The following is a 22,732-nucleotide window of genomic DNA, read 5'->3' on the forward strand; positions in this document are numbered from 1 at the left end:
GCACTCCAGCCTAGGCAACAGAGCAAGACTCCATCTCAAAAAAAAAAAAAAAGAATGGCACCTGGCATAGAGTTGCTGATGCTGCAGTTTTTAAACTATTATTATTATTATTATTATTATTACTATTATTATTTTGAAACAGAATTTTGCTCTTGTTACCCAGGCTAGAGTGCAATGGCACAATCTCAGCCCACTGCAACCTCCGTCTCCCGGGTTCAAGCGGTTCTCCTGCCTCAGCCTCCCGAGTTGCTGAGATTACAGGCATATGCCACCATGCCCAGCTAATTTTTGTATTTTTAGTAGAGACGGGGTTTCATCATATTGGTCAGGCTGGTCTCGATCTCCTGACCTCAGGTTATCTGCCTGCCTTGGCTTCCCAAACTGCTGGTATTATGGGTGTGAGCCACCACACCCGGCCTATTATTATTATTACTATTATTATTATTTTGACACAGTGTCTCGCTCTGTCAGCCAGTGGCAGGATCATAGCTCGCTACAGCCTGGAACTCCTGGGCTTAAGCGATCTTCCCACCTGGGCCTTCCAAAGTGCTGGCACAAGACAGGCCTGAGCCACCCTGCCTGGCCCTATATAAAATATCTTTTTTTTTTTTTTTTTTTTTTGAGACAGAGTCTCGCTCTGTCGCCCGGGCTGGAGTGCAATGGTGCGATCTTGGCTCACCGCAACCTCCACCACCCAGGTTCAAGCAATTCTCCTGCCTCAGCCTCCTAAGTAGCTGGGATTACAGGCGCCCGCCACCACACCCAGCTAATTTTTTGTATTTTTAGTAGAGACGGGGTTTCGCCACGTTGGCCAGGCTGGTCTCGAACTCCTGACCTCAGGTGATCCGCCTGCCTTGGCCTCCAAAAGTGCTGGGATTACAGGTGTGAGTTACTGCACCCGGCCATATAAAATATCTTAAAGGAAACAATAGGCCGGGCATGGTGGCTCACGCCTGTAATCCCAGTACTTAGGGAGGCCCAGACTGGAGGATCGCTTGACACCAGCCTGGGCAACATGGTGAAATTCTGTCGCTACCAATAATACAAAAAATTAGCCAGATGTGGTTGCGCACGCCTGTAGTCTCAGCTGCTCAGGAGGATGAGGTGGAGGATCACTTGATCCTAGGAGGTAGAGGCTGCAGTGAGCCAAGATTGTGCCACTGCTCGCTCTGTCTGGGCAACAGAGAAAGACTCTTGTCTCAAAAAAGAAAAAAAAACAAAAGAGGCCGGGCACAGTGGCTCATGCATATAATCCCAACACTTTGGGAGGCTGAGGCGGGTGGATCACCTGAGGTCAGGAGTTCGAGACCAGTGTGGCCAACATGGCAAAACCCCGTCTCCACTAAAAATACAAAAATTAGCTGGGCATCGTGGCAGGCACCTGTAGTCCCAGCTACTCGGGAGGCTGAGGCAGGAGAATTGCTTGAACCCAGGAGGCGGAGGTTGTAGTGAGCCCACATCACACCATTGCACTCCAGCCTAGGCAACAGAGCAAGACTCCATCTAAAAAAAAAAAGAGAGAAAAATAAAAAAAGTTTTCTATAGGGTGGTTAAGAAGTCTTAACAGGTCGGGTGTGGTGGCTTACACCTGTAATACCAACACTTTGGGAGGCCAAGGCAGGCGGATCACCTGAGGTCAGGAGTTTGAGACCAGCCTGGCCAACATGGTGGAAACCCCATCTCTACTAAAAATACAAAAATTAGCCGGGCTTGGTAGCGGGCACCTGTAATCCCAGCTACTCGGGAGGCTGAGGCAGGAGAATTGCTTGAACCCGGGAGGCGGAGGTTGCGGTGAGCCGAGATCACACCATTGCACTCCATCCTGGGCAACAAGAGCGAGACTCTGTCTCAAAAAAAAAAAAAAAAAAAGAAAGAAAGAAATCTTAACAGTTTCCATTCTCCCTTCTCTAACTCTCTAACTCCAGGAACAAACCCTATCTGTTTTATTTCAACATTGTGAAATGTGCCAGCCCCCTGGTTCTGCTGGAATTCCAATGTCCCACCCCCCAGGTAACCTGGTCCGCACCGTTCCCTTTTTCCTCTCCCCGCTTCCCGTCCTTTTCCCCCTGTGAATGTGGGCTGGGACCTCAGTCCTGAGCAGTCTGCCCCAACTCCACCCAATCCCTTCCTTCTCCCCTCCCAGATCTGCGTGGAAAAATGCCCCGACCGCTACCTCACGTACCTGAATGCTCGCAGCTCCCGGGACTTTGAGTACTATAAGCAGTTCTGTGTTCCTGGCTTCAAGAACAATAAAGTGAGTTGTAGACTGTCCTGAGAGCCCAGGTATGGGCAGTGGCAGTGTACTAGACTTGGGGACTCACCTCCCTCCATCTCTCTTGGCAGGGAGTGGCTGAGGTGCTTCGAGATGGTGACTGCCCTGCTGTCCTCATCCCCAGCAAACCCTGTGAGTCAGGGGATCCCAGGAGGCTCAGATGGTGACGGGGAGGCTGTGCAGAGGCTCAGCCTGACTGGTGCCATCCTCTGCTCCATGCAGTGGCCCGGAGATGCTTCCCCGCTATCCACGCCTACAAGGGTGTCCTGATGGTGGGCAATGAGACGACCTATGAGGATGGGCATGGCTCCCGGAAAAACATCACAGACCTGGTGGAGGGCGCCAAGTGAGGATATTGGCGCACCGCTCCGGGGTCGCACTTTTCTGGGTGGGACAGGCATCCCCTGTGGTTGGCCTGATCACGGAAGAGGGTCTGACCCGAGCCTTGTTCTCCTTCCCCCAGGAAAGCCAATGGAGTCCTAGAGGCGCGGCAACTCGCCATGCGCATATTTGAAGACTACACCGTCTCTTGGTACTGGATTATCATGTAAGTCAGGAGGGAAGGGGCCTCTCCCCTGGCTGCCCCCTCTAAGCCTGGCCGAGGGTGGAGTCTGTTCATGACCGTTTTCTTTTCCCCAGAGGCCTGGTCATTGCCATGGCGATGAGCCTCCTGTTCATCATCCTGCTTCGCTTCCTGGCTGGTATTATGGTCTGGGTGATGATCATCATGGTGATTCTGGTGCTGGGCTACGGTGCGTTACCCCCTCCCTGTGTCTTCTCTTTCCTGAATCTGCACACTGCCCTGCCCTTTCCCGTGGAAATGGCCCATCAGGAAAACAAAAAAAAGTCAGGCCGGGCGCGGTGGCTCACGCTGTAATCCCAGCACTTTGGGAGGCCGAGGCAGGCAGATCACCTGAGGTCAGGAGTTCAAGACCAGCCTGACCAACATGGAGAAACCCCGTCTCTACTAAAAATACAAAATCAGCCAGGCATGGAGGTGCATGCCTGTAATCCCAGCTACTCAGGAGGCTGAGGCAGGAGAATCGCTTGAACCTGGGAGGCGGAGGTTGTGGTGAGCCGAAATCACGCCATTGCACTCCAGCCTGGGCAACAAGAGCGAAACTCCATCTCAAAAAAAAAAAAAGAAAAAATGTCTCAGCACCGTAGTTAAGGATGCATACTCTGGTACCAGAATAGCAGAGGTTCAAATCCTGGCTTTGCCAATTCTTTGGGCAAGTGCCTCAACCTAACTGTGCTTCAATTTCTTTCTTTTTTTTTTTGGAGACGGAGTTCTGTTCTTGTCACCCAGGCTGGAGTGCCATGGCGCGATCTTGGCTCACTGCAACTTCCGCCTCCTGGGTCCAAGCTATTCTCCTGCCTCAGCCTCCCAAGTAGCTGGGATTACAGGCATGCACCTCCATGCCCAGCTGATTTCGTATTTTTAGTAGAGACGGGGTTTCTCCACGTTCGTCAGGCTGGTCTCGACCTCCTGACCTCAGGAGATCTGCCCGCTTCAGCCTCCCAAAGTGCTAGGATTACAGGCAGGAGCCACCGCGCCCGGACTGCTTCAATTTATTTCTCTATAAAATGAGGGTAATTCATATTTCTAGTTGGCAAACTAAATGACAAGGAGGTAATGAGCAGATAAAATATGGGTAGGGGCCTGTTTAGTTCAGGCCTGTGGAATCCAGAGGCACAATATCGTGCTCAACAAAACAGTGCTTCATATTTTGGATTTTTGTTGTTTTTGAGTTGTTGTTTTGTTGTTGTTGTTGAGATGGAGTCTTGCTTTGTCGCCCAGGCTGGAGTGCAGTGGTGCAGTCTCGGCTCACTGCAACCTCTGCCTCCTGGGTTCAAGCAATTTTCCTACCTCAGCCTCCCGAGTATCTGGGATTACAGGCGCACACCACCATGCCCGGCTAATTTTTTTTGTATTTTTAGTAGAGATGGGGTTTTACCATGTTGGCCAGGCTGCTCTCGACTTCCTCGTGATCTGCCTGCCTCGACCTCCCAAAGTGCTGGGATTACAGACGTGAGCCACGGCGCCCAGCCTTGATTTGTTTTTTGAGACAGAGTCTCACTCTGTCACCCAGGCTGGAGTTCAGTGGCACAATCACAGCTCACTGCAGCCTTGACCTCCTGGGCTCAAGTGATCCTCCCGTCTTGGCCTCCCAAGTAGCTGAAACCACAGGCAAGCACCATCATGCCTGGCTAAATTTTTAATATTTTTGTAGAGATAGGCTCTCCCTATGTGGCCCAGGCTAGTCTTGAACTCCTGAGCTTGAGCAGTCCTCCCGCCTTGGCCTCCCTAAGTGTTGGGATTACAGGCGCAAGCCCCTGTGCCTGGCCCATATTTTGATTATTCCTTGAACTTTCCTGGAAGAAAAATGCTTGGCAATCCAATTTGAGGACACTCATAGTAAAATATTCATATTAATAGTGGTTTCTAGCTAGGTGCGGTGGCGCACGCCTGTAATCCCAGCAATTTGGGAGACAGAGGCGGGCGGATCACCTGAGGTTGGGAGTTCGAGACCAGCCTGACCAACATGTAGAAACCCCATCTCTATTTTTTTTTTCTTTTTTTTGAGACAGAGTCTCGCACTGTCGCCCAGGCTGGAGTGCAGTGGTGCGATCTCAGCTCACTGCAACCTCCGCCTCCCGGGTTCAAGCAATTCTCCTACCTCAGTCTCCGGAGTAGCTGAGATTACTGGCGCCCACCACCACACCCAGCTAATTTTTTTTTTTTTTTTTTTTTTTGTATTTTTAGTAGAGACGGGGTTTCACCATGTTGGTCAGGCTGGTCTCGAACTCCTGACCTCATGATCCACCCGTCTTGGCCTCCCAAAGTGCTGGGATTACAGGCGTGAGCCACCGCGCCCGGCCAACCCCTCTCTATTAAAAATACAAAATTAGCCGGGCATGGTGGCGCATGCCTGTAATCCCAGCTGCTCAGGAAGCTGAGGCAGGAGAATCGCTTGAACCCGTGAGGTGGAGGTTGCGGTGAGCCGAGATTGTGCCATTGAACTCCAGCCTGGGCAACAAGAGTAAAACTTCGTCTCAAAAAAAAAAAAAGAGAGAGAACTTAGACCATGGCAGCATATGATTATGATTCCAAGTAGGGGGAAAGGGTTCTGGAAGGTCTCTTCTGAAGGTGACACTTGAGCAGAGACCTAAGGATGTGTGAGATCCAGCCATGGGGAGAGAATGCACCGGGCGGTGGGAACTGCAAGTGTAAAGTCCCTGAGGCAGAAGCCTCGATGTTTGCTTCTGTTAAATGGGGGCAGTTGTAGCTGCTTTGCAAAGTTGCAGGAGGCAGTGCTGGACTGAGCTTGTGGTTCCCCCATGCAGGAATATTTCACTGCTACATGGAGTACTCCCGACTGCGTGGTGAGGCCGGCTCTGATGTCTCTTTGGTGGACCTCGGCTTTCAGACGGATTTCCGGGTGTACCTGCACTTACGGCAGACCTGGTTGGCCTTTAGTGAGTCACAGTCTCCCATTCCTGCCCCCACGTGAGGCCTTGGAGGGAGTGGGGAGCCCAGCCGGCTCAGCCTTTGCCCTTTGCAGTGATCATTCTGAGTATCCTTGAAGTCATTATCATCTTGCTGCTCATCTTTCTCCGGAAGAGAATTCTCATCGCGATTGCACTCATCAAAGAAGCCAGCAGGTGGGGGGCCAGGGCACCAGGGGCCAGGATGGAGCTGTCCCTAGAGTTGTGTCTTTTGCCCTGACGCCTGTGTCTCTGCTCTTCCCTAGGGCTGTGGGATACGTCATGTGCTCCTTGCTCTACCCACTGGTCACCTTCTTCTTGCTGTGCCTCTGCATCGCCTACTGGGCCAGCACTGCTGTGTATCTGCCCCCAGACACTGATCTCTGACCCCAGGGATGGCTAAAGACCAACTTTGCCTAGAAGTGACTTGCAGCTTAGGGATAGGGCTGGAAACTGGTGGGAGAATGGATTCTTTCCCACAAAAGTCCCTGGGGTCCTCAGTCCTAGACCTCTGCTTCCTTAACGAACCTCCAGCTTCCTGTCCACTTCCAACGAAGCGGTCTATAAGATCTTTGATGACAGCCCCTGCCCATTTACTGCGAAAACCTGCAACCCAGAGGTGGGCGTCCCCGGGGTGGGGAGGGCAGGTATTGCCCCAGCAGGCCCCAGATGATTTGAAACCTCTCATGTCCACTTGGAGGTTCAGCAAACAATTGGCCCCTGTTGCATGTCCTGTGCTGGGTGTGGGGGAGCACGCACAGTGGGGAAGAGACTCTCTAACTGGATCGAACAACTTCCCAGGGCAAGCTGGCTTCCTCTCTTCAACTTGACCAGGCCTTCACCCTGGGTGCTAAATCACCCATTTTTCCCTACTTCCTTTTTTTTTTTTTTTTTAAATGAGACAGAGTCTTGCTCTGTCACCAGGCTGGAGTGCAGTGGCATGATCTCAGCTCACTGCAACTTCCAACTCCCTGGTTCAAGCGATTCTCCTGCCTCAGCCTCCCGAGTAGCTGGGATTATAGGCACACACCAGCACACCAGGCTAATTTTTGTATTTTTAGTAAAGACAGGGTTTCACCATGTTGGCCAGGATGGTCTCGATCTCCTGACCTCGTGATCCACCTGCCTCTGCCTCCCAAAGTGCTGGGATTACAGGTGTGAGCCACCTCGCCCGGCCCATTTTTCCCCATTTCATTTCCTGTCTCCATGCCCTCTTCTTGACCCCAGCGATGGCCACGTCTTGTTTCTAGAATCCCTTCCTTTGCACAAGCCGTATTCTGAACTCTTAATTCCTTCCCTTAACTTCAATCCCTATGTCTCCTGTCCTACCTCATGGTTTTCCTGGCCCCACACCTGATGCTCAGAGCCCACTGTGAACCCCTGGTGCCTCTTTTTGGACTCGGTTCTCCCTTCTCTCCCACAGACCTTCCCCTCCTCCAATGAGTCCCGCCAATGCCCCAATGCCCGTTGCCAGTTCGCCTTCTACGGTGGTGAGTCGGGCTACCACCGGGCCCTGCTGGGCCTGCAGATCTTCAATGCCTTCATGTTCTTCTGGTTGGCCAACTTCGTGCTGGCGCTGGGCCAGGTCACGCTGGCCGGGGCCTTTGCCTCCTACTACTGGGCCCTGCGCAAGCCGGACGACCTGCCGGCCTTCCCGCTCTTCTCTGCCTTTGGCCGGGCGCTCAGGTGGGCTGGCGTTGCAGGCAGGATGGGGTGGAGGACGAGGCCTGGCCCAGCCACCGACCACTCCCTCGGCCCGCAGGTACCACACAGGCTCCCTGGCCTTTGGCGCGCTCATCCTGGCCATTGTGCAGATCATCCGTGTGATACTCGAGTACCTGGATCAGCGGCTGAAAGGTACGTCCCACCCACGGTTCGCATTAGTTCTTGTTGGGGGGCGAGGCTGAATAGCGAACCAGGATTGGGTCTTGCTTGGAGGTGGGCGGGGCCAAGATAATAGAGCAGTGATGGGTTTCTGTCTATGACGGGGTGGAGTTCAGGAGTTGGCGTGATTGAGTCCTGCGATGGAGGAGCAAACCAGAGAACCTACTGGGTGGAATTCTTGCTGTTGAGGGGACAGGCCCAAGAGGCCTGGCCCACCATTGGTTATTACCAGAGTGAATTGGAGTGGTATATATTTGCGCTGAAGAGAGCAGGAATAAAACTGGTTTATTAGCCGGGTGCCGTGACTCACGCCTGTAATCCCAGCACTTTGGGAGGCTGAGGCGAGCGGATCACCTGAGGTCAGGAGACCAGCCTGGCCAACATGGTGAAACGCCATCTCTACTACAAATACAAAAATTAGCCAGGCATGGTGGTGTGTGCGTCTGCAGTCCTAGCTACACGGGAGGCTGAGACAGGAGAATCACTTGAACTCCGGAGGTTGAGGTTTCAGTGGGCCGAGACCGAGCGACTGCACTCCAGCCTGGGCAACAGAGCGAGACTCCATTTCAAAAAAAGAAAAAAAAAAACTGGTTTATTTTTCTTAGAGGAAGGGCTGTGGGGCTGGGATTGATGGTACTTTGTTTTAGAGACAGGATCTCTCACTCTGTCACCCAGGCTGGAGTGCAGTGGCACCATCATAGCTCACTGCAGCCTCAAACTCCTGGGCTTAAGTCCCTGTCTCTTTGACAGCATGGACTCAGGAGACCTGGACATTGGCAAGTGTGTGTGATAGGGAAGAGGGGATCCCTTCCAAGTCAAGCTGGTGTCCCCTCACTTCCACATCCCTTCCCTTCTCTTCCAGCTGCAGAGAACAAGTTTGCCAAGTGCCTCATGACCTGTCTCAAATGCTGCTTCTGGTGCCTGGAGAAGTTCATCAAATTCCTCAATAGGAATGCCTACATCATGGTGAGTGGGCCTGGGACCCCCAACCAACCCGCCAGCTCCTGCTGGGTGAGAGGACCACCCCCCATGCCCACCCAGTGGGTCTGATCTCTCCCTCCCACTCTCCTCCAGATTGCCATCTACGGCACCAATTTCTGCACCTCGGCCAGGAATGCCTTCTTCCTGCTCATGAGAAACATCATCAGGTCAGGAATCATTATCATCTTCCTCCTGCCACCCACCTCTTCCCCTAGTCCCTGAAGCCAGCATTCACACCTGCCCCTCACTGTCCCCTGCAGAGTGGCTGTCCTGGATAAAGTTACTGACTTCCTCTTCCTGTTGGGCAAACTTCTGATCGTTGGTAGTGTGGGTGAGTGCCGCCCACCTAGCCTCTCAGGGTGTGGGAGCCTGATTTCTGTCTTCTGTGATGAGTGTCATCTTCTTAGGAGGCTGTTTCCTATATCCAGAACCCTTCGCCATCTTGCTTTCTTCTCCTTCTCCAGGGATCCTGGCTTTCTTCTTCTTCACCCACCGTATCAGGATCGTGCAGGATACAGCACCACCCCTCAATTATTACTGGGTTCCTATACTGGTATGGACCTCTGGGGAGAGATGGGGGTTTGGGAAGAAAGAGGTGTTGGGATTTGCTTGGTCTTCTTTGACTAGATAAATGTGGGTAGAGGTCAGAGGTGGGGAATTGATTTTTATTCAGACCACAAACTTTTTGTTTGTTTTTGAATCAGAGTCTTGCCCTGTCGCCCTGACTGGAGTGCAGTGGTGCAATCTTGACTCACTGCAACCTCTGCCTTCCGGGTTCAAGCGAATTCTTGAGCTTTTGCCTCCCGAGTAGTTGGGATTACAGGTGCCTGCCCCCACACCTGGCTAATTTTTGTATATTTATTTTTTAATTTTAATTTAATTTTTTTTTGAGACAGACTCACTCTGTTGCCCAGGTTGGAGTGCAGTGAAATGATCTTGTCTTACTGAAACCTTCACCTCTCTAGTTCAAGCGATTCTTGTGCCTCAGCCTCCTGAGTAGCTGGGATTACAGGCACCTGCCACCACACCTGGCTAACTTTTTTTTTTTTTTTTGAGATGGAGTTTCACTCTTGTTGCCCAGGCTGGAGTGCAATAGGGTGATCTCAGCTCACTGCAACCTCCGCCTCCCAGGTTTAAGTAATTCTCCTGCCTCAGCCTCCCAAGTAGCTGAGATTACAGGCACGAGCCACCACGTGTGGCTAATTTTACATTTTTAGTAGAGACGGGGTTTCTCCATGTTGGTCAGGCTGATCTCGAACTCCCGACCTCAGGTGATCCATCCGCCTCAGCTTCCCACAGTGCTGGGATTACAGGCGTGAACCACCACACCTGGCTAATTTTTGTATATTTAATAGAGATGGGGTTTCACCGTGTTGGCTGGGCTGGTCTCAAACTCCTGACCTCAAGTGATCCACCCGCCTCGGGCTCGCAGAGTACTGGGATTGCAGGTGTGACCCACCACGCCCGACCTCAGACCACAAACATTATCAAGCACCTACTGTGTATCAGGCATCGAGGTGGAGGGCTTCCCTCTAAAGGCCTTAGAGTTTGGGGGTAAACAGATATTCCTCCATAATGATATTGGTGAATGTATGATTGCAAACTGGGACATGTCACTAGTATGTCTGTATAGCACAGGGAACTGTTTGAAACTGTGGTGGGGGCTGGGCAGGTGTGGGGGGTCCAGGTGGTGCCATGCAGGTGATGTTGGATCTGAGATCTGAAGCTGCAGGCGATATCCAGGCAGAGGGAACAGTACAGTGGCCCTGAGGTGGGAGTGTGGCAGGAAGCAGTGGGGCTGACGTGGAAGGAGTAAAGAAGTGGAGATAAGGGCCAGGCACCGTGGCTCACACCTGTAATCCCAGCACTTTGGGAGGCTGAGGCAGGTGGATCACCTGAGGTCAGGAGTTTGAGACTAGCCTTGCCAGCATGGCAAAACCCAGTCTCTACAAAAAAAATACAAAAATTAGCCGGGCGTGGTTGCGGGCACCTGTAATCCCAGCTACTCGGGAGGCTGAGGCAGGAGAACTGCTTGAACCTGGGAGGCAGAGGTTGCAGTGAGCCGAGATCGCGCCACTGCACTCCAGCCTGGTTGACAGAGTGAGACTCTCTCTCAAAAAAAAAAAGTGGAGATACGGCCAAGGAGGTTAACAAGGCTGTGGAGGGATTGAGCCTTCATTGCAAGGGCAGTATTGTATCTCAGTGTAGGTCTTGAAGCCCATTGACCTAGTTTCTTATCTTAGTTCCTCTATTTAGTAGTTCTAAGATGAGTAAGAGTAATCTTGGGCAAATTATTTAATCCTCTAAGGTCCACTGACTTTTTTTTTTTTTTTTTTTTTTTTTTTGCGATAGAGCCTTGCTCTGTCGCCCACGCTGGAGTGCGATGGAGTGATCTCTGCTCACCACAACCTCCACCTCCCGGGTTCAAGCGATTCTCCTGCCTCAGCTCCCTGACTAGCTGGGATTACAGGCACATGCCACTGTGCCCGGCTAATTTTTGTATTTTTAGTAGAGACGGGGTTTCACCCTGTTGGTCAGGCTGGTCTCGAACTCCTGACCTCAGGTGATCCACCCACCTTGGCCTTCCAAAGTGCTGCCAATAAAGGCATGACCCCCTGTGCCTGGCCATTTCATTGTTTTAAATTTTTAATTTAATATAATAGAGATAGGCCAGGTGTGGTGGCTCAGGCTCTACTATAATAACAATAATAATAGAGGCAGTGTCTCCCTATATTGCTGAGGCTGGTCTTGAACTCTGGACTCAAGGGATCCTCCTGCCTCAGCCTGCCAAAGTGCAAGGACTACAGGCATGAGCCACCACGCCCAGCCAGGTCCACTGACTTCAGTCAACAAATGTTTATCTAGCAGCTACCAAGGCCGTGTGAGTCTCCAGATTGCTAGGGATGTAGCAGTAAATGGGACTGGGTCTAGTGAGGATGTGAGCATTAAACCTGAAAGCCCTAAACATGCATAAAATTGCAGCTGCACCAAGAGCTCAGGAGGGGTGCCCAGTGCTAGGAGGACATAAAATAGGCTCTAGAGGCCGGGCATGGTGGCCCACACCTGTAATCCCAGCACTTTGGGAAGCCAAGGCAGGCGGATCATGAACGTCAGGAGATTGAGACCATCCTGGCTAACATGGTGAAACCCCATCTCTACTAAAAATACAAAAAAATTAGTCAGGTGTGCTGGTACGCACCTGTAGTCCCAGCTACTCAGGAGGCTGAGGTAAGAGAATCACTTGAACCCGGGAAGTGGAGGTTGCACTGAGCCAAGATCCCACCACTGCACTCCAGCCTGGGTGACAGAGCAAGATTCCGTCTCAGGAGGGGAAAAAAAAAAAGGCTCTCAGCCAGACGCAGGGGCGCAGATGTATAATCCCAGCACTTTGGGAGGCCGAGGCAGGCAGATCGCTTGAGCTCAAGAGTTTGAAAACAGCCTGGGCAACATGGCAAAACCCCATCTCCACAAAAAAATACAAAAATTAGCTGGGTATGCTGGCACATGCCTGTAGTCCCAGCTCCTTGTAAGCCTGAGGTGGAAGGATCACTTGAGCCTGGGAGGTCAAGGCTGCAGTGAGCTGAGATGGGGCCACTGCACTCTAGCCTGAGCAACACAGTGAGACCCTGTCTCAAAAAAAAAAACGCCCACTCTAGGTGTCATAGGTGGTTTCCTGGAGGAGGTGGGACTTGAGGACTTGCTCTTTGAGCTGAAAGCAGAAGGTCGATGGGGCATAAATTAGATTTAAGTCAGGACAATAGCACATGCAGAGGCCCAGGGGTTAAAGAAAGCAAGGGTGAGGCTGGATGCAGTGGCTCATACCTGTAGTCCCAGCACTTGGGGAGGCCAAGGTGGGCGAATCTCTTAAGCCCAGGATGGGTAATGGGTAACGTGGCAAAAACCCATCTCTACAAAAAATACAAAGGTTAGCCGGGCAGAGTGGTGCACATCTGTAATCCCAACTACTCCGGAGGCTGAGGTGGGAGGATCACTTGAGCCCAGGAGGCAGAGGTTGCAGTGAGCTGAGATTGCACCACTACAATCCAGCCTGGGCTGCAGAGTAAGACCGTGAGACCCTGTCTCAAAAAAAAAAAAAAAAAAAAAAGCCGAGTGTGCGGTGACTCACGCCTGTAATCCCAGCACTTTGGGAGGCTGCGAGGCAGGTGGATCACCTGAAGTCAGGCGTTTGAGACCAGCCTGGCCAACATGGTGAAACCCCGTCTCTACTAAAAATACAAAAATGAGCCAGGCGTGGTGGCACGTGCCTGTAGTCCCAGCTCCTCCGGAGGCTGAGGCAGAATTGCTTGAACCTGGGAGGCAGAGGTTGTAGTGAGCCCAGATCGTACCATGGCACTCCAGTCTGGGCAACAGAGTGAGATTCCGTCTCAAAAAAAAAAAAAAGACGGAGAGAGAGAAAGAGGACTTTGTGTGGATGGTGGGGCCCTGCCAGCGGGGGTGAGGGGTTGGGATGTCACTAATCCAGAGAGGGTTTCTCAGCAGGGGAAGGATGTGGTCCCAGCGTAGGGTGGACTCAGGGGGTGGGGGCTGCTCTGGGAAGGACGCGGAGCAGGGACAGCTCGTTTCTCCTTGCCCAGACGGTGATCGTTGGCTCCTACTTGATTGCACACGGTTTCTTCAGCGTCTATGGCATGTGTGTGGACACGCTGTTCCTCTGCTTCTGTGAGTGACCCCTCACCCCAAACCTTGCTGGGCCCTGAATCCCTTCTTTCCACTGGGCATCACATCACCCTCCAACGGGGCAACACGCTCGCCTGCCCCCAGCTTCCCCAGGGCTTGGCTGTCCCTCGTCCTGGGTCCCCAGCCTGTCTTCCTGGTTTCCTTTTGCGCTTAGAAGCAACTCCGACCTCCTGTCCACTGGCCCAGGCTGCAGCCTGGACGCTGCTCTGGAGCCCGCCCGCGCTTCGCAGTTTCTGGCTTTGACTGGGGGGAGGGGATCTGTGGCTGCCACTAACTCTGGTCTCTCCATCTGTTTTTTTTTTGTTTGTTTTTTTCTTCTCTCTTCCTCTCCTCCACGCCTGCTGGCTTCCCTGTTCTTCCCTGCCTCCCTCTTTCCCTCCCTTCCCGACCACCCCATTTTCCCCCTGCCGGTTCCCGGGGGGAGCCCAGGTGAGGACCTGGAAAGGAATGACGGCTCTCAGGAGCGACCCTACTTCATGTCGCCCGAGCTGAGAGACATCCTGTTGAAGGGGAGTGCGGAGGAGGGGAAGCGGGCAGAAGCCGAGGAGTAGAGAGTGAGGGAGGCTGGCGTGGGGGCCAGGTTTCCTCCATGTAGACTGGGGGTGCATGAAGCGGGGGGGTTCGTGGCCTGCGAGTGTGGGGATCCTGTGTGTCCCTTGGAGCCCACTACAGTCTGCCCCTCTCTGGTCCCAGTGTGTCTGCTTTCTAACCCTCTGAGGCTTCTCTGTGACCCTCATCCACCTACCCTGTCCTTGAGGCCCCTGCCCGTGGGCTCCCCTCATGCCTCCTGCTCTGGGACCTCTCTCCACAGTGGAGGACCTGGAGAGGAATGACGGCTCGGCCGAGAGGCCTTACTTCATGTCTTCCACCCTCAAGAAACTCTTGAACAAGACCAACAAGAAGGCAGCGGAGTCCTGAAGGCCCCGCGCTCCCCACCTCTCAAGGAGTCTCATGCCGCAGGGTGCTCAGTAGCTGGGTCTGTTCCCCCAGCCCCTTGGGCTCACCCGAAGTCCTATCACTGCCGCTTTGCCCCTCCCCATGAGCCAGATCCCACCAGTTTCTGGACGTGGAGAGTCTGGGGCATCTCCTTCTTATGCCAAGGGGCGCTTGGAGTTTTCATGGCTGCCCCTCCAGACTGCGAGAAACAAGTAAAAACCCATTGGGGCCTCTTGATGTCTGGGATGGCACGTGGCCCGACCTCCGCAAGCTCCCTCATGCTTCCTGTCCCCCGCTTACACGACAACGGGCCAGACCACAGGAAGGACGGTGTTTGTGTCTGAGGGAGCTGCTGGCCACAGTGAACACCCACGTTTATTCCTGCCTGCTCCGGCCAGGACTGAACCCCTTCTCCACACCTGAACAGTTGGCTCAAGGGCCACCAGAAGCATTTCTTTATTATTATTATTTTTTAACCTGGACATGCATTAAAGGGTCTATTAGCTTTCTTTCCGTCTGTCTCAACAGCTGAGATGGGGCCGCCAAGGAGTGCCTTCCTTTTGCTCCCTCCTAGCTGGGAGTGACTGGGGTGGGAGTGTGTGTGCCCAGGTGGGGGTGTCTCCTGGCTGGGAAGGAGGGAAAGGGAGGGAGAGTTTTGCGGGGGTTGGCAGTGGAGAGCGGGCTGGAGAGGAGATGGCTAATAGCTGTTTAATGGAAACCTGCTGGGCTGGAGGGAGTTAGGCTGAATTTCCCGACTTCCTCTGCCAGTTATTGACACAGCTCTCTTTGTAAGAGAGGAAAGAAACTAAACCCACCCAAGGGATGATTGCAGGGGGAGAGGTGGAGGGCAGATGCCCTGGGCAAACCGGGCCCCTCTGCCCACACACCTCACTTGATCCTTTTGCCAAACTTGTCAAACTCAGGGGAACTGGCTTCCCAGTTGCCCCTTTGCCATATTCCAAGTCCCCCTCAGACTTCATGTCTCTGCTCATCAGCACTGTCCCAGGATCCTGGAGAGGGAGAACCCCTGGGCCCAGGGGAAAGAGGGGGGGTCTCCCGTTTCCTGTGCCTGCACCAGCCCTGCCCCCATTGCGTCTGCACACCCCTGCGTGTAACTGCATTCCAACCACTAATAAAGTGCCTATTGTACAGGTCCAGGCCTGGTGTGTTTGTGGGGGGCAGTGAGCCAGTGGCGGCTGGTAGGGGGAACCCCAGCTTCCAAGGCCCTAGGAGTCTCTGAACTAGGGTGATTCTCTCAAAGGGAACGAGGAGGGGGCAGGAAACCCACTGGCTGCTGGCTCTGCCTGAATTCCAACCTTCAGGCAGCTCAGATTTCCCCTGATTAGGCTTTAATCCCTGGACTCCAGAAGGCAGAGGCAGCCTGTCCGCCTCCGCCATCACCCATCCTGGACACACGCCCCCAGGCCTCCCCTCTCTCAGGGCCCAGGCACCTGAGGTCCTGCAGTCACTATGCTCCCCAGCTACTTTGGATCTGCGAAGGGACTGACTGCCCTTGGGGTGGGCCCCACTGCCTGGAAGCTCGCTGCTGCCCCCTCGTGCCAGCTGCCAGTGTCAGTCACCTCCAGGCAATCCGCCCCAACATTTCAATTCTTTCCACCTCCTCTCAGGGAATTTTTCTTCAATAGCCACTTTTTTTTTTTTTTTTTTTTTTTTTTCAGACAGTCTCGCCCTGTCACCCAGGGTGGAGTGCAGTGGTGCGATCTCGGCTCACTGCAACCTCCGCCTCCCGGGTTCCAGCGATTCTTCTGCCTCAGCCTCCCGAGTACTTGGGATTACAGGTGCCTGCCACCACGCCTGGCTAATTTTTTGTGTTTTTGGTAGAGACCAGGTTTCGCCATGTTGGGCAGGCTGGTCTCAAATTCCTCACTTCAGGTGATCCGCTGGCCTCGGCCTCCCAAAGTGCTGGGATTACAGGCGTGAGCCACCTGGCCCAGCCTTTTTTTTTTTTTTTTTTTGAGACAGGATCTCACTCTGTGGCTGAAGCTAAAGTGCAGTGGTGCAATCATGGCTCACCACAGCCTCAGGTGATCCTCCCATCTTAGCCTCCCGAGTAGCTGGGACTACAGGTACACACCACCACACCTGACTAATTTTTGTATTTTTTGTAGAGATTGATTTTTACCATATTGCCCATGCTGGGTTTTTTGTTTGTTTGTTTGTTCTTGAGACAGAGTCTCCCTTTGTGGCCCAGGCCACAGTGCATAGTGCCACAGTGCAGTGGCACAGTCTCAGCTCACTAAACCTCCCGGATTCAAGTGATTCTCGTGCCTCAGCCTCCCGAGTAGCTGGGATTACAGGCGTGCACCACTACATCCAGCTAATTTTTGTAGTTTTAGTAGAGACGGGGTTTCACCATGTTGGCTAGCCTGGTCTTAAACTCCTGACCTCATGTGATCCACCTGCCTCGGCCTCCCAAAGTGCTGGGATTACAGGCATGAGCCACCAAGCCTGGCCAGCATTTTTGTTTGTTTGTTTCCAAGAAGGCATTTGAACCCAGGTCTTGGCTCCAGAGTCCTCAAGTTCTACCCTATGCTGGCACTGACCCCTTCCTCGATGCCTTTGTTTCCCTGGATCCTTTGAATCTGGCATTTTATTCAGCCCCAGCTCCTGTTACCATGCCCACCTAAAAAATAGCTCCTGGCGGCCGGGTGCGGTGGTTCATGCCTGTAATCCCAGCACTTTGGGAGGCTGAGGCAGGCGAATCATGAGGTCAGGAGTTTGAGACCAGCCTGGCCAACATGGTGAAAACCTGCTGCTACTAAAAATACAAAAATTAGCCAGGCATGGTGGCACATGCCTGTAATCCCAGCTACTCGGGAGGCTGAGGCAGGAGAATCGCTTGAACCCAGGAGGCAGAGGTTGTGGTGAACTAAGATGACACCATTGCACTCCAGCCTGGGCAACAGAGCAAAACTCTGTCTCAGAAAAAAAGAAAGAAAGAAAGAAAAAGATTTGTGGTACGATACATATAGCATAAAATTTGCCATCTCCATCTCTTTCTTATTTATTAAGCCACTGGGTCTCACTATGTTACCTGGGCTGGCCTTGAGCTCCTGGACTGAAGGGATCATCCCGCCTCAGCCTCCCAAGTAGCTGGGATGACAGGCACTCGCCACTGTGCCTGGTTTATGTTTAATTTTTTGAGGAACCACCATAGTGTTTTCTGGCTTCATGCTTTGGCTCCACTTTCTTCTGAGTTGGCTTCACTCTCTGCCAAGTTCCTTTATCTGGGTATATTCCCTGCCTCCAACCACACTGTGCTGTGATAGTTAATTTTAGGTGTGAACTTGGCTGGATTAGAAAATACTCAGATTTGAGCTGTGATGTGGTAAAAATAAGACAAAGAAAAAAAAAAAAAACAGTGGCTGGGCTCCGTGGCTCACGCCTGCAATCAGCACTTTGGGAGGCCGAGGTGGGCAGATCGCTTGAGCTTGAATTCGAGACCAGCCTGGGCAACATGTGGAAAGCTTGTCTCAACAAAAACTATGAAAATTAGCAGGGTGTGGTGGTCATGCACATGTTGTCCCAGCTACTCAGCAGGATGAAGTGAGAAGGTCACTTTAGCTCAGGGGGTGGAGGGTGCAGTGAGCTGAGATCACACTGCTGTGCTCCAGCCTGAGCGACAGAGCAACACGTCTGATAAAGCATTACTTCTGGGTGAGCGCCATCCAACTTGCTGGGGCTCCGACAGAACAGAAAAAGGAGAGAAAGCATTTTCCTCCTCAGAACTGGGACACTCTCCTCCTCCTGTCTTGACACTCCAAGACTTATACCAGTGATCCCTGGTTCTCAGGCCTTCGGCCTTGGACTGGGAATTACACCATTGGTGTCCCTGGCTCTGAAGCTTTAGGATTCAGACTGAGCCTCGCTACTGGCTTTGCAGGGTCTTCAGCTACTGGAGCTGCTGGCTTTTCAGGGTCTGCAGTCAATGCATGTGGTAGGACATCTCAGCCTCCATGATCACATGAGCCAATTATTCTACTAAATCCCCTCTCATCTACCTACCTCCTATTAGCTTTCTCGGGAGAAACCTAGTAATACACACATCATACATTTTCCTGGCCTTTTTTTTTTTTTGAGATGGAGTCTTGCTCTGTCACTCAGGCTGGAGTGCAGTGGCACGATCTAGGCTCACTGCAAGCTCCGCCTCCCGGGTTCACGCCATTCTCCTGCCTCAGCTCCTGAGTAGCTGGGACTACAGCTGTCCGCCACCACCCCCGGCTAATTCTTTTGTATTTTTCATAGAGACAGGGTTTTACCATGTTAGCCAGGATGGTCTCGATCTCCTGACCTCGTGATCCGCCTGCCTTGGCCTCCCAACGTGCTGGGATTACAGGCATGAGCCACCGCACGCAGCTACATTTTCCTGGCTTTAAGATGAGAAGTCTTCTCTTTTTTTGAGACGGAGTCTCGCTCTGTCGCCCAGCCTGGAGTGCAGTGGCATGATCTTGGCTCACTGCAACCTCCGCTTCCTGGGTTCAAGCAATTCTCTGCCTCAGCCTCCTGAGTAGCTGGGATTACAGGCGCCCGCCACCATGCCCAGCTAATTTTTGTATTTTTAGTAGAGATGGAGTTTCACCATCTTGGCCAGGCTGCTCTTGAACTCTTGAACTCTTGATCCACCCACCTCGGCCTCCCAAAGTGTTGGGATTAGAGGGCCAGAAAAGTCTTTTCTTGCTCCCAAGTCTCAGGCCTGGAGCTCACTGACTCTGACCAGCCTGATTATGATCATTTACTCATTGTAAATCATTAAGTCAATCATTGTAGTCAAGGTGTGGGCCTAGTTTGGGAGTCAGGCAGCAGGGACCTGCCATCTAGACTACAGTTTGATCAAGGGAGAGGAATGGTTCCCCAACGACTGTGGTCATCCCACAGTGTCCATCCCAGAGTGGTCACCCATGTCCATCCTGGGGGGGGGCAAGAAGGGAACAGGCATAGGACAAAAAGCTTTCAAGAGGGAAGTTAACTGGGTGTGATTGGGAGAGTGGGTGGAATCTTTCAAGATGAGGAAGACAATGAATAGAGAGGCTGTAAGGACAGCAGAGTCACTGAGAGTGACAGGACCTGTCTAGACTGACAGATTACAAGAGGGGGATGACCTCAATCTTCAACCAATGAGTGGCAGGGAAGGAAGAGAGAAGGAATAGCCAGATGACAGATGATGTCACTAAGGCAAGGAGGAGAGAATGGTGTTGTATACCGGGTTTGTGACCACTGAGTGGTGGAAGGATAAGGGCAGAGGTGCGAGGTCGGGTCAGGGTAGCAGTTCAGCAAGACAGGGCAGATGGCATCTTGTGTCTTCCATCCTTTACGGTGACCAGGGACTAGGAGCCTGATGGATGGGGTTTATTGGAAAGTTGGGCTGAAAACTTTTTACTTCAAAAAATTTTTTTCTTTTTCCTTTTTTTTTTTTTTTTTTTTTGAGACGAAGTCTTGCTCTTGTCCCCCAGTCTGGAGTGCAATGGTGCAATCTCAGCTCACTGCAACCTCCGCCTCCTGGGTTCAAGCGATTCTCCTGCCTCAGCCTCCCGAGTAGCTGGGATTACAGGTGCGTACCACCACGCCCAGCTAATTTTTTATATTTTAAGTAGAGATGGGGTTTCACCATGTTGGCCAGGCTGGTCTCGAACTCCTGACCTCAAGTGATCCGCCCGCCTCGGCCTCCCAAAGTGCTAGGATTAGACGGTGAACCACCACGCCTGGCCCTTTCTTTTTTTTTTAGACACAGTCTCCCTGTCACCCAGGCTGGAGTGTAGTGGCTTGATCTCGGCTCACTGCAACCTCCACCTCCCAGGTTCAAGCGATTCTCATGCCTCAGCCTCCCGAGTAGCTGGAATTACAGATGCCAGCCATCATGCCCGGCTACTTTTTGTACTTTTAGTAAAGACAGAGTTTCACCATGTTGGCCAGGGTGGTCTTGAACTCCTGACCTCAAGTAATCCACCAATCTCGGCCTCCCAATGTGCTAGGATTACAAGTATGAGCCACTGCCCCCAGCCTTCTTTTTGTTTTTATTCTTGAAAACTTTTTTTTTTTTTTTTTTAATGTAGAGATGGGGCTGGGTGCAGTAGCTCATGCCTGTAATCCCAGCACTTTGGGAAGCCAAGGTGGGTGGATAACTTGAGGTCAGGAGTTTGAGACCAGCCTGGCCAACATGGCAAAACCCAGTCTCTACTAAAAATACAACAATTAGCTGACCATGGTGGTGTACGCCTGCAATCCCAGTGACTTGGGAGGCTAAGGCAGAATTGCTTAAACTCGGGAAGTGGAGGTTGCAGTAAGCTGAGATTGTTAGCACTGCACCCTAGCTGGGACTACAGAATGAGACTCCATCTCAAAAATAAATAAATAGATAGATAGATAAAAAACATAGAGATGGGGTCTCACTATGTTGCCCAGACTGGTCTTGAACTCCTGGGCTCAAGCAATCCCCCTGCCTCAGCCTCCCAAAGTGTAGGATTACAGGCATGAGCCAGCATGCCTGGCCAAGACAACATTTTTCAGGAAGTTCTGGTTGGATGGGGCACCCGTTCAAGAGGTAACAATCATAACCATTACTGTTTTTGAAGCTTTAACTCCATGCCAGGTACTGAAGCAACCCCTTGATGTTGAATTAACTCCGAATCAGTCCTCCTCCAAATCAAACCCTAGGAGGTTTGGGTTTGATCCAAAGACTGTGCTTGTCATCATGACCCTATCCGCCCTTTACTGTGTTTGGGGTCCCTGGGGCAAGAAACGCCTTAGCAGAATGAGATCTTCAAAAGCGTTTTAAGTAACCTTAGGCTCTCTGGAGTTGGGAGTCAGAAAACTAGTAACCATCCTCGTTCTGCCACTTGGCAGCACTGTTAGCTCAAGCAAGTCACTAAAACTGACCTATTCCCAAAAAAAGCCAGTCTAGGCTTTGTTATTAACATTCGTTATCACAGTGACCTTCAACAATTTAAAGCTTTAACCAATTTTTTGGTTTTGTTTTTGTTTTTTTGTGACAGGGCTTCTGTTGCCTAGGCTAGAGAGCAGTGGCCCAATCTCAGTTCACTGCAGCCTCAACCTCCTGGGCTCAAATGATCCTCCCACCTCAGCCTCCTGAGTAGCTGGGACTACAGGTGTGTTCCACCATGCCCTGGCATTTTAACCAATTTTATCTTAGTGCATGCCCCAATCATCTTACCAAACCTTTCTTCAATTTCCAGCTCTATTTGTGAGACAGATCTGAGGCATAGGAAATGAAATTAAAAAGCCTGGTGCAGAATAACTTATCAATTTATGTGAAAAACAAGAATATGATTATGCATCTCTGAAAATAAAACTCTACTGTAGTTACACAAAAAACTGTACAATGGCTGGTCGCGGTGGCTCACGCCTATAATCCTAGCACTTTGGGAGGCCGAGGCGGGTGGATCACGAGGTCAGGAGATGGAGACCATCCTGACTCACCCGGTGAAACCCAGTCTCTACTAAAAATACAAAACATTAGCCGGGCGTGGTGGCGGGCACCTGTAGTCTCAGCTACTCGGGAGGCTGAGGCAGGAGAATGGCGTGAACCCAGGAGGCGGAGCTTGCAGTGAGCCAAGATCGTGCCACTGCACTCCAGCCTGGGAGACAGAGCAAGACTCCGTTTCAAAAAACAAAAAACAAAACAAAAAAAACTGTACAATGGCTGCTAAGAGGGAGGGAACTGGATGTCTGAGGAAGACTTTGTGCTCTCATGTCTTTGGCACTTTTTTTTTTTTTTTTTTGAGATGGAGTCTCACCCTGTCGCCCAGACTGGAGTGCAATGGCACGATCTCGGCTCACTGCAACCTCTGCCTCCCGAGTTCATGCCATCCTCCTGCCTCAGCCTCCCGAGTCGCTGAGACTACAGATGCCCACCACCACGCCCGGCTATTTTTTTTTTGTATTTTTAGTAGAGACGGGGTTTCACTGTGTTAGCCAGGATGGTCTTGATCTCCTGATCTCGTGATCCGCCCACCTCAGCCTCCCAAAGTGCTGGAATTACAGGCGTGAGCCACCACGCCCGGCGTCTTTGGCACATTTGACGTATCATGTGACTATGCTACCTATTAAAAATCCACAGTAAAATGTAAATAAAATAGAAAAGCAAAGGGTACAGCATGCACTCATTTCTTTTTTGAGACGGTCTAGCTGTGCCATCCAGGCTGAAAAGTGCAGTGACACCATCACGGCTCACTGCAGCCTGGACCTCCACAGCTCAAGTGATCCTCCCACCTACTCCTCCCAAGTAGATGGAACTATGGACACAGGCCATCACGCTCAGCTAATTTTTGTAGAGACTGGGTTTTGCCATGTTGCTCAAGCTGGCCTCAAACTCCTGGGCTTAAGGGATCCTCCAGCCTCGGCCTCTCAAAGTGTGGGGATTACAGGCGTGAGCCACCATGCCCTGCTAGGCACTCATTTCTGTAATTGTTGCAGGAAACAAAGGACCAGAGAGAC

At 51.9% G+C, this 22,732-nt stretch overlaps 1 protein-coding gene across 4 annotated transcripts in view; it reads left to right on the plus strand.

Moving 5' to 3' along the window:
- SLC44A2 (solute carrier family 44 member 2 (CTL2 blood group)) overlaps positions 1-15,415 on the plus strand; it is a 42,580-nt gene extending 27,165 nt beyond the window's left edge. For 2 of the 4 annotated variants that reach the window (XM_063599871.1, XM_008961838.4), the window contains exons 5-23: positions 1,926-2,010; positions 2,144-2,254; positions 2,344-2,404; positions 2,495-2,618; positions 2,736-2,819; positions 2,912-3,024; positions 5,621-5,752; positions 5,839-5,938; positions 6,028-6,120; positions 6,296-6,380; positions 7,185-7,447; positions 7,524-7,618; positions 8,508-8,611; positions 8,720-8,793; positions 8,887-8,957; positions 9,091-9,179; positions 13,222-13,306; positions 13,754-13,878; positions 14,136-15,415. In XM_063599871.1, coding sequence (XP_063455941.1) covers positions 1,926-2,010; positions 2,144-2,254; positions 2,344-2,404; positions 2,495-2,618; positions 2,736-2,819; positions 2,912-3,024; positions 5,621-5,752; positions 5,839-5,938; positions 6,028-6,120; positions 6,296-6,380; positions 7,185-7,447; positions 7,524-7,618; positions 8,508-8,611; positions 8,720-8,793; positions 8,887-8,957; positions 9,091-9,179; positions 13,222-13,306; positions 13,754-13,875 — 1,891 coding nt within the window. In that variant the 3' untranslated portion in view covers positions 13,876-13,878; positions 14,136-15,415. The remainder of the gene's footprint in view (positions 1-1,925; positions 2,011-2,143; positions 2,255-2,343; positions 2,405-2,494; positions 2,619-2,735; positions 2,820-2,911; positions 3,025-5,620; positions 5,753-5,838; positions 5,939-6,027; positions 6,121-6,295; positions 6,381-7,184; positions 7,448-7,523; positions 7,619-8,507; positions 8,612-8,719; positions 8,794-8,886; positions 8,958-9,090; positions 9,180-13,221; positions 13,307-13,753; positions 13,879-14,135) is intronic. The other 2 variants (XM_008961840.4, XM_003809580.5) reach the window with 1 other exon arrangement.
- Positions 15,416-22,732: the final 7,317 nt, after the last annotated feature.

This window comes from Pan paniscus, chromosome 20 (assembly GCF_029289425.2).
Source record: "Pan paniscus chromosome 20, NHGRI_mPanPan1-v2.0_pri, whole genome shotgun sequence".
NCBI lineage: Eukaryota > Metazoa > Chordata > Mammalia > Primates > Hominidae > Pan > Pan paniscus.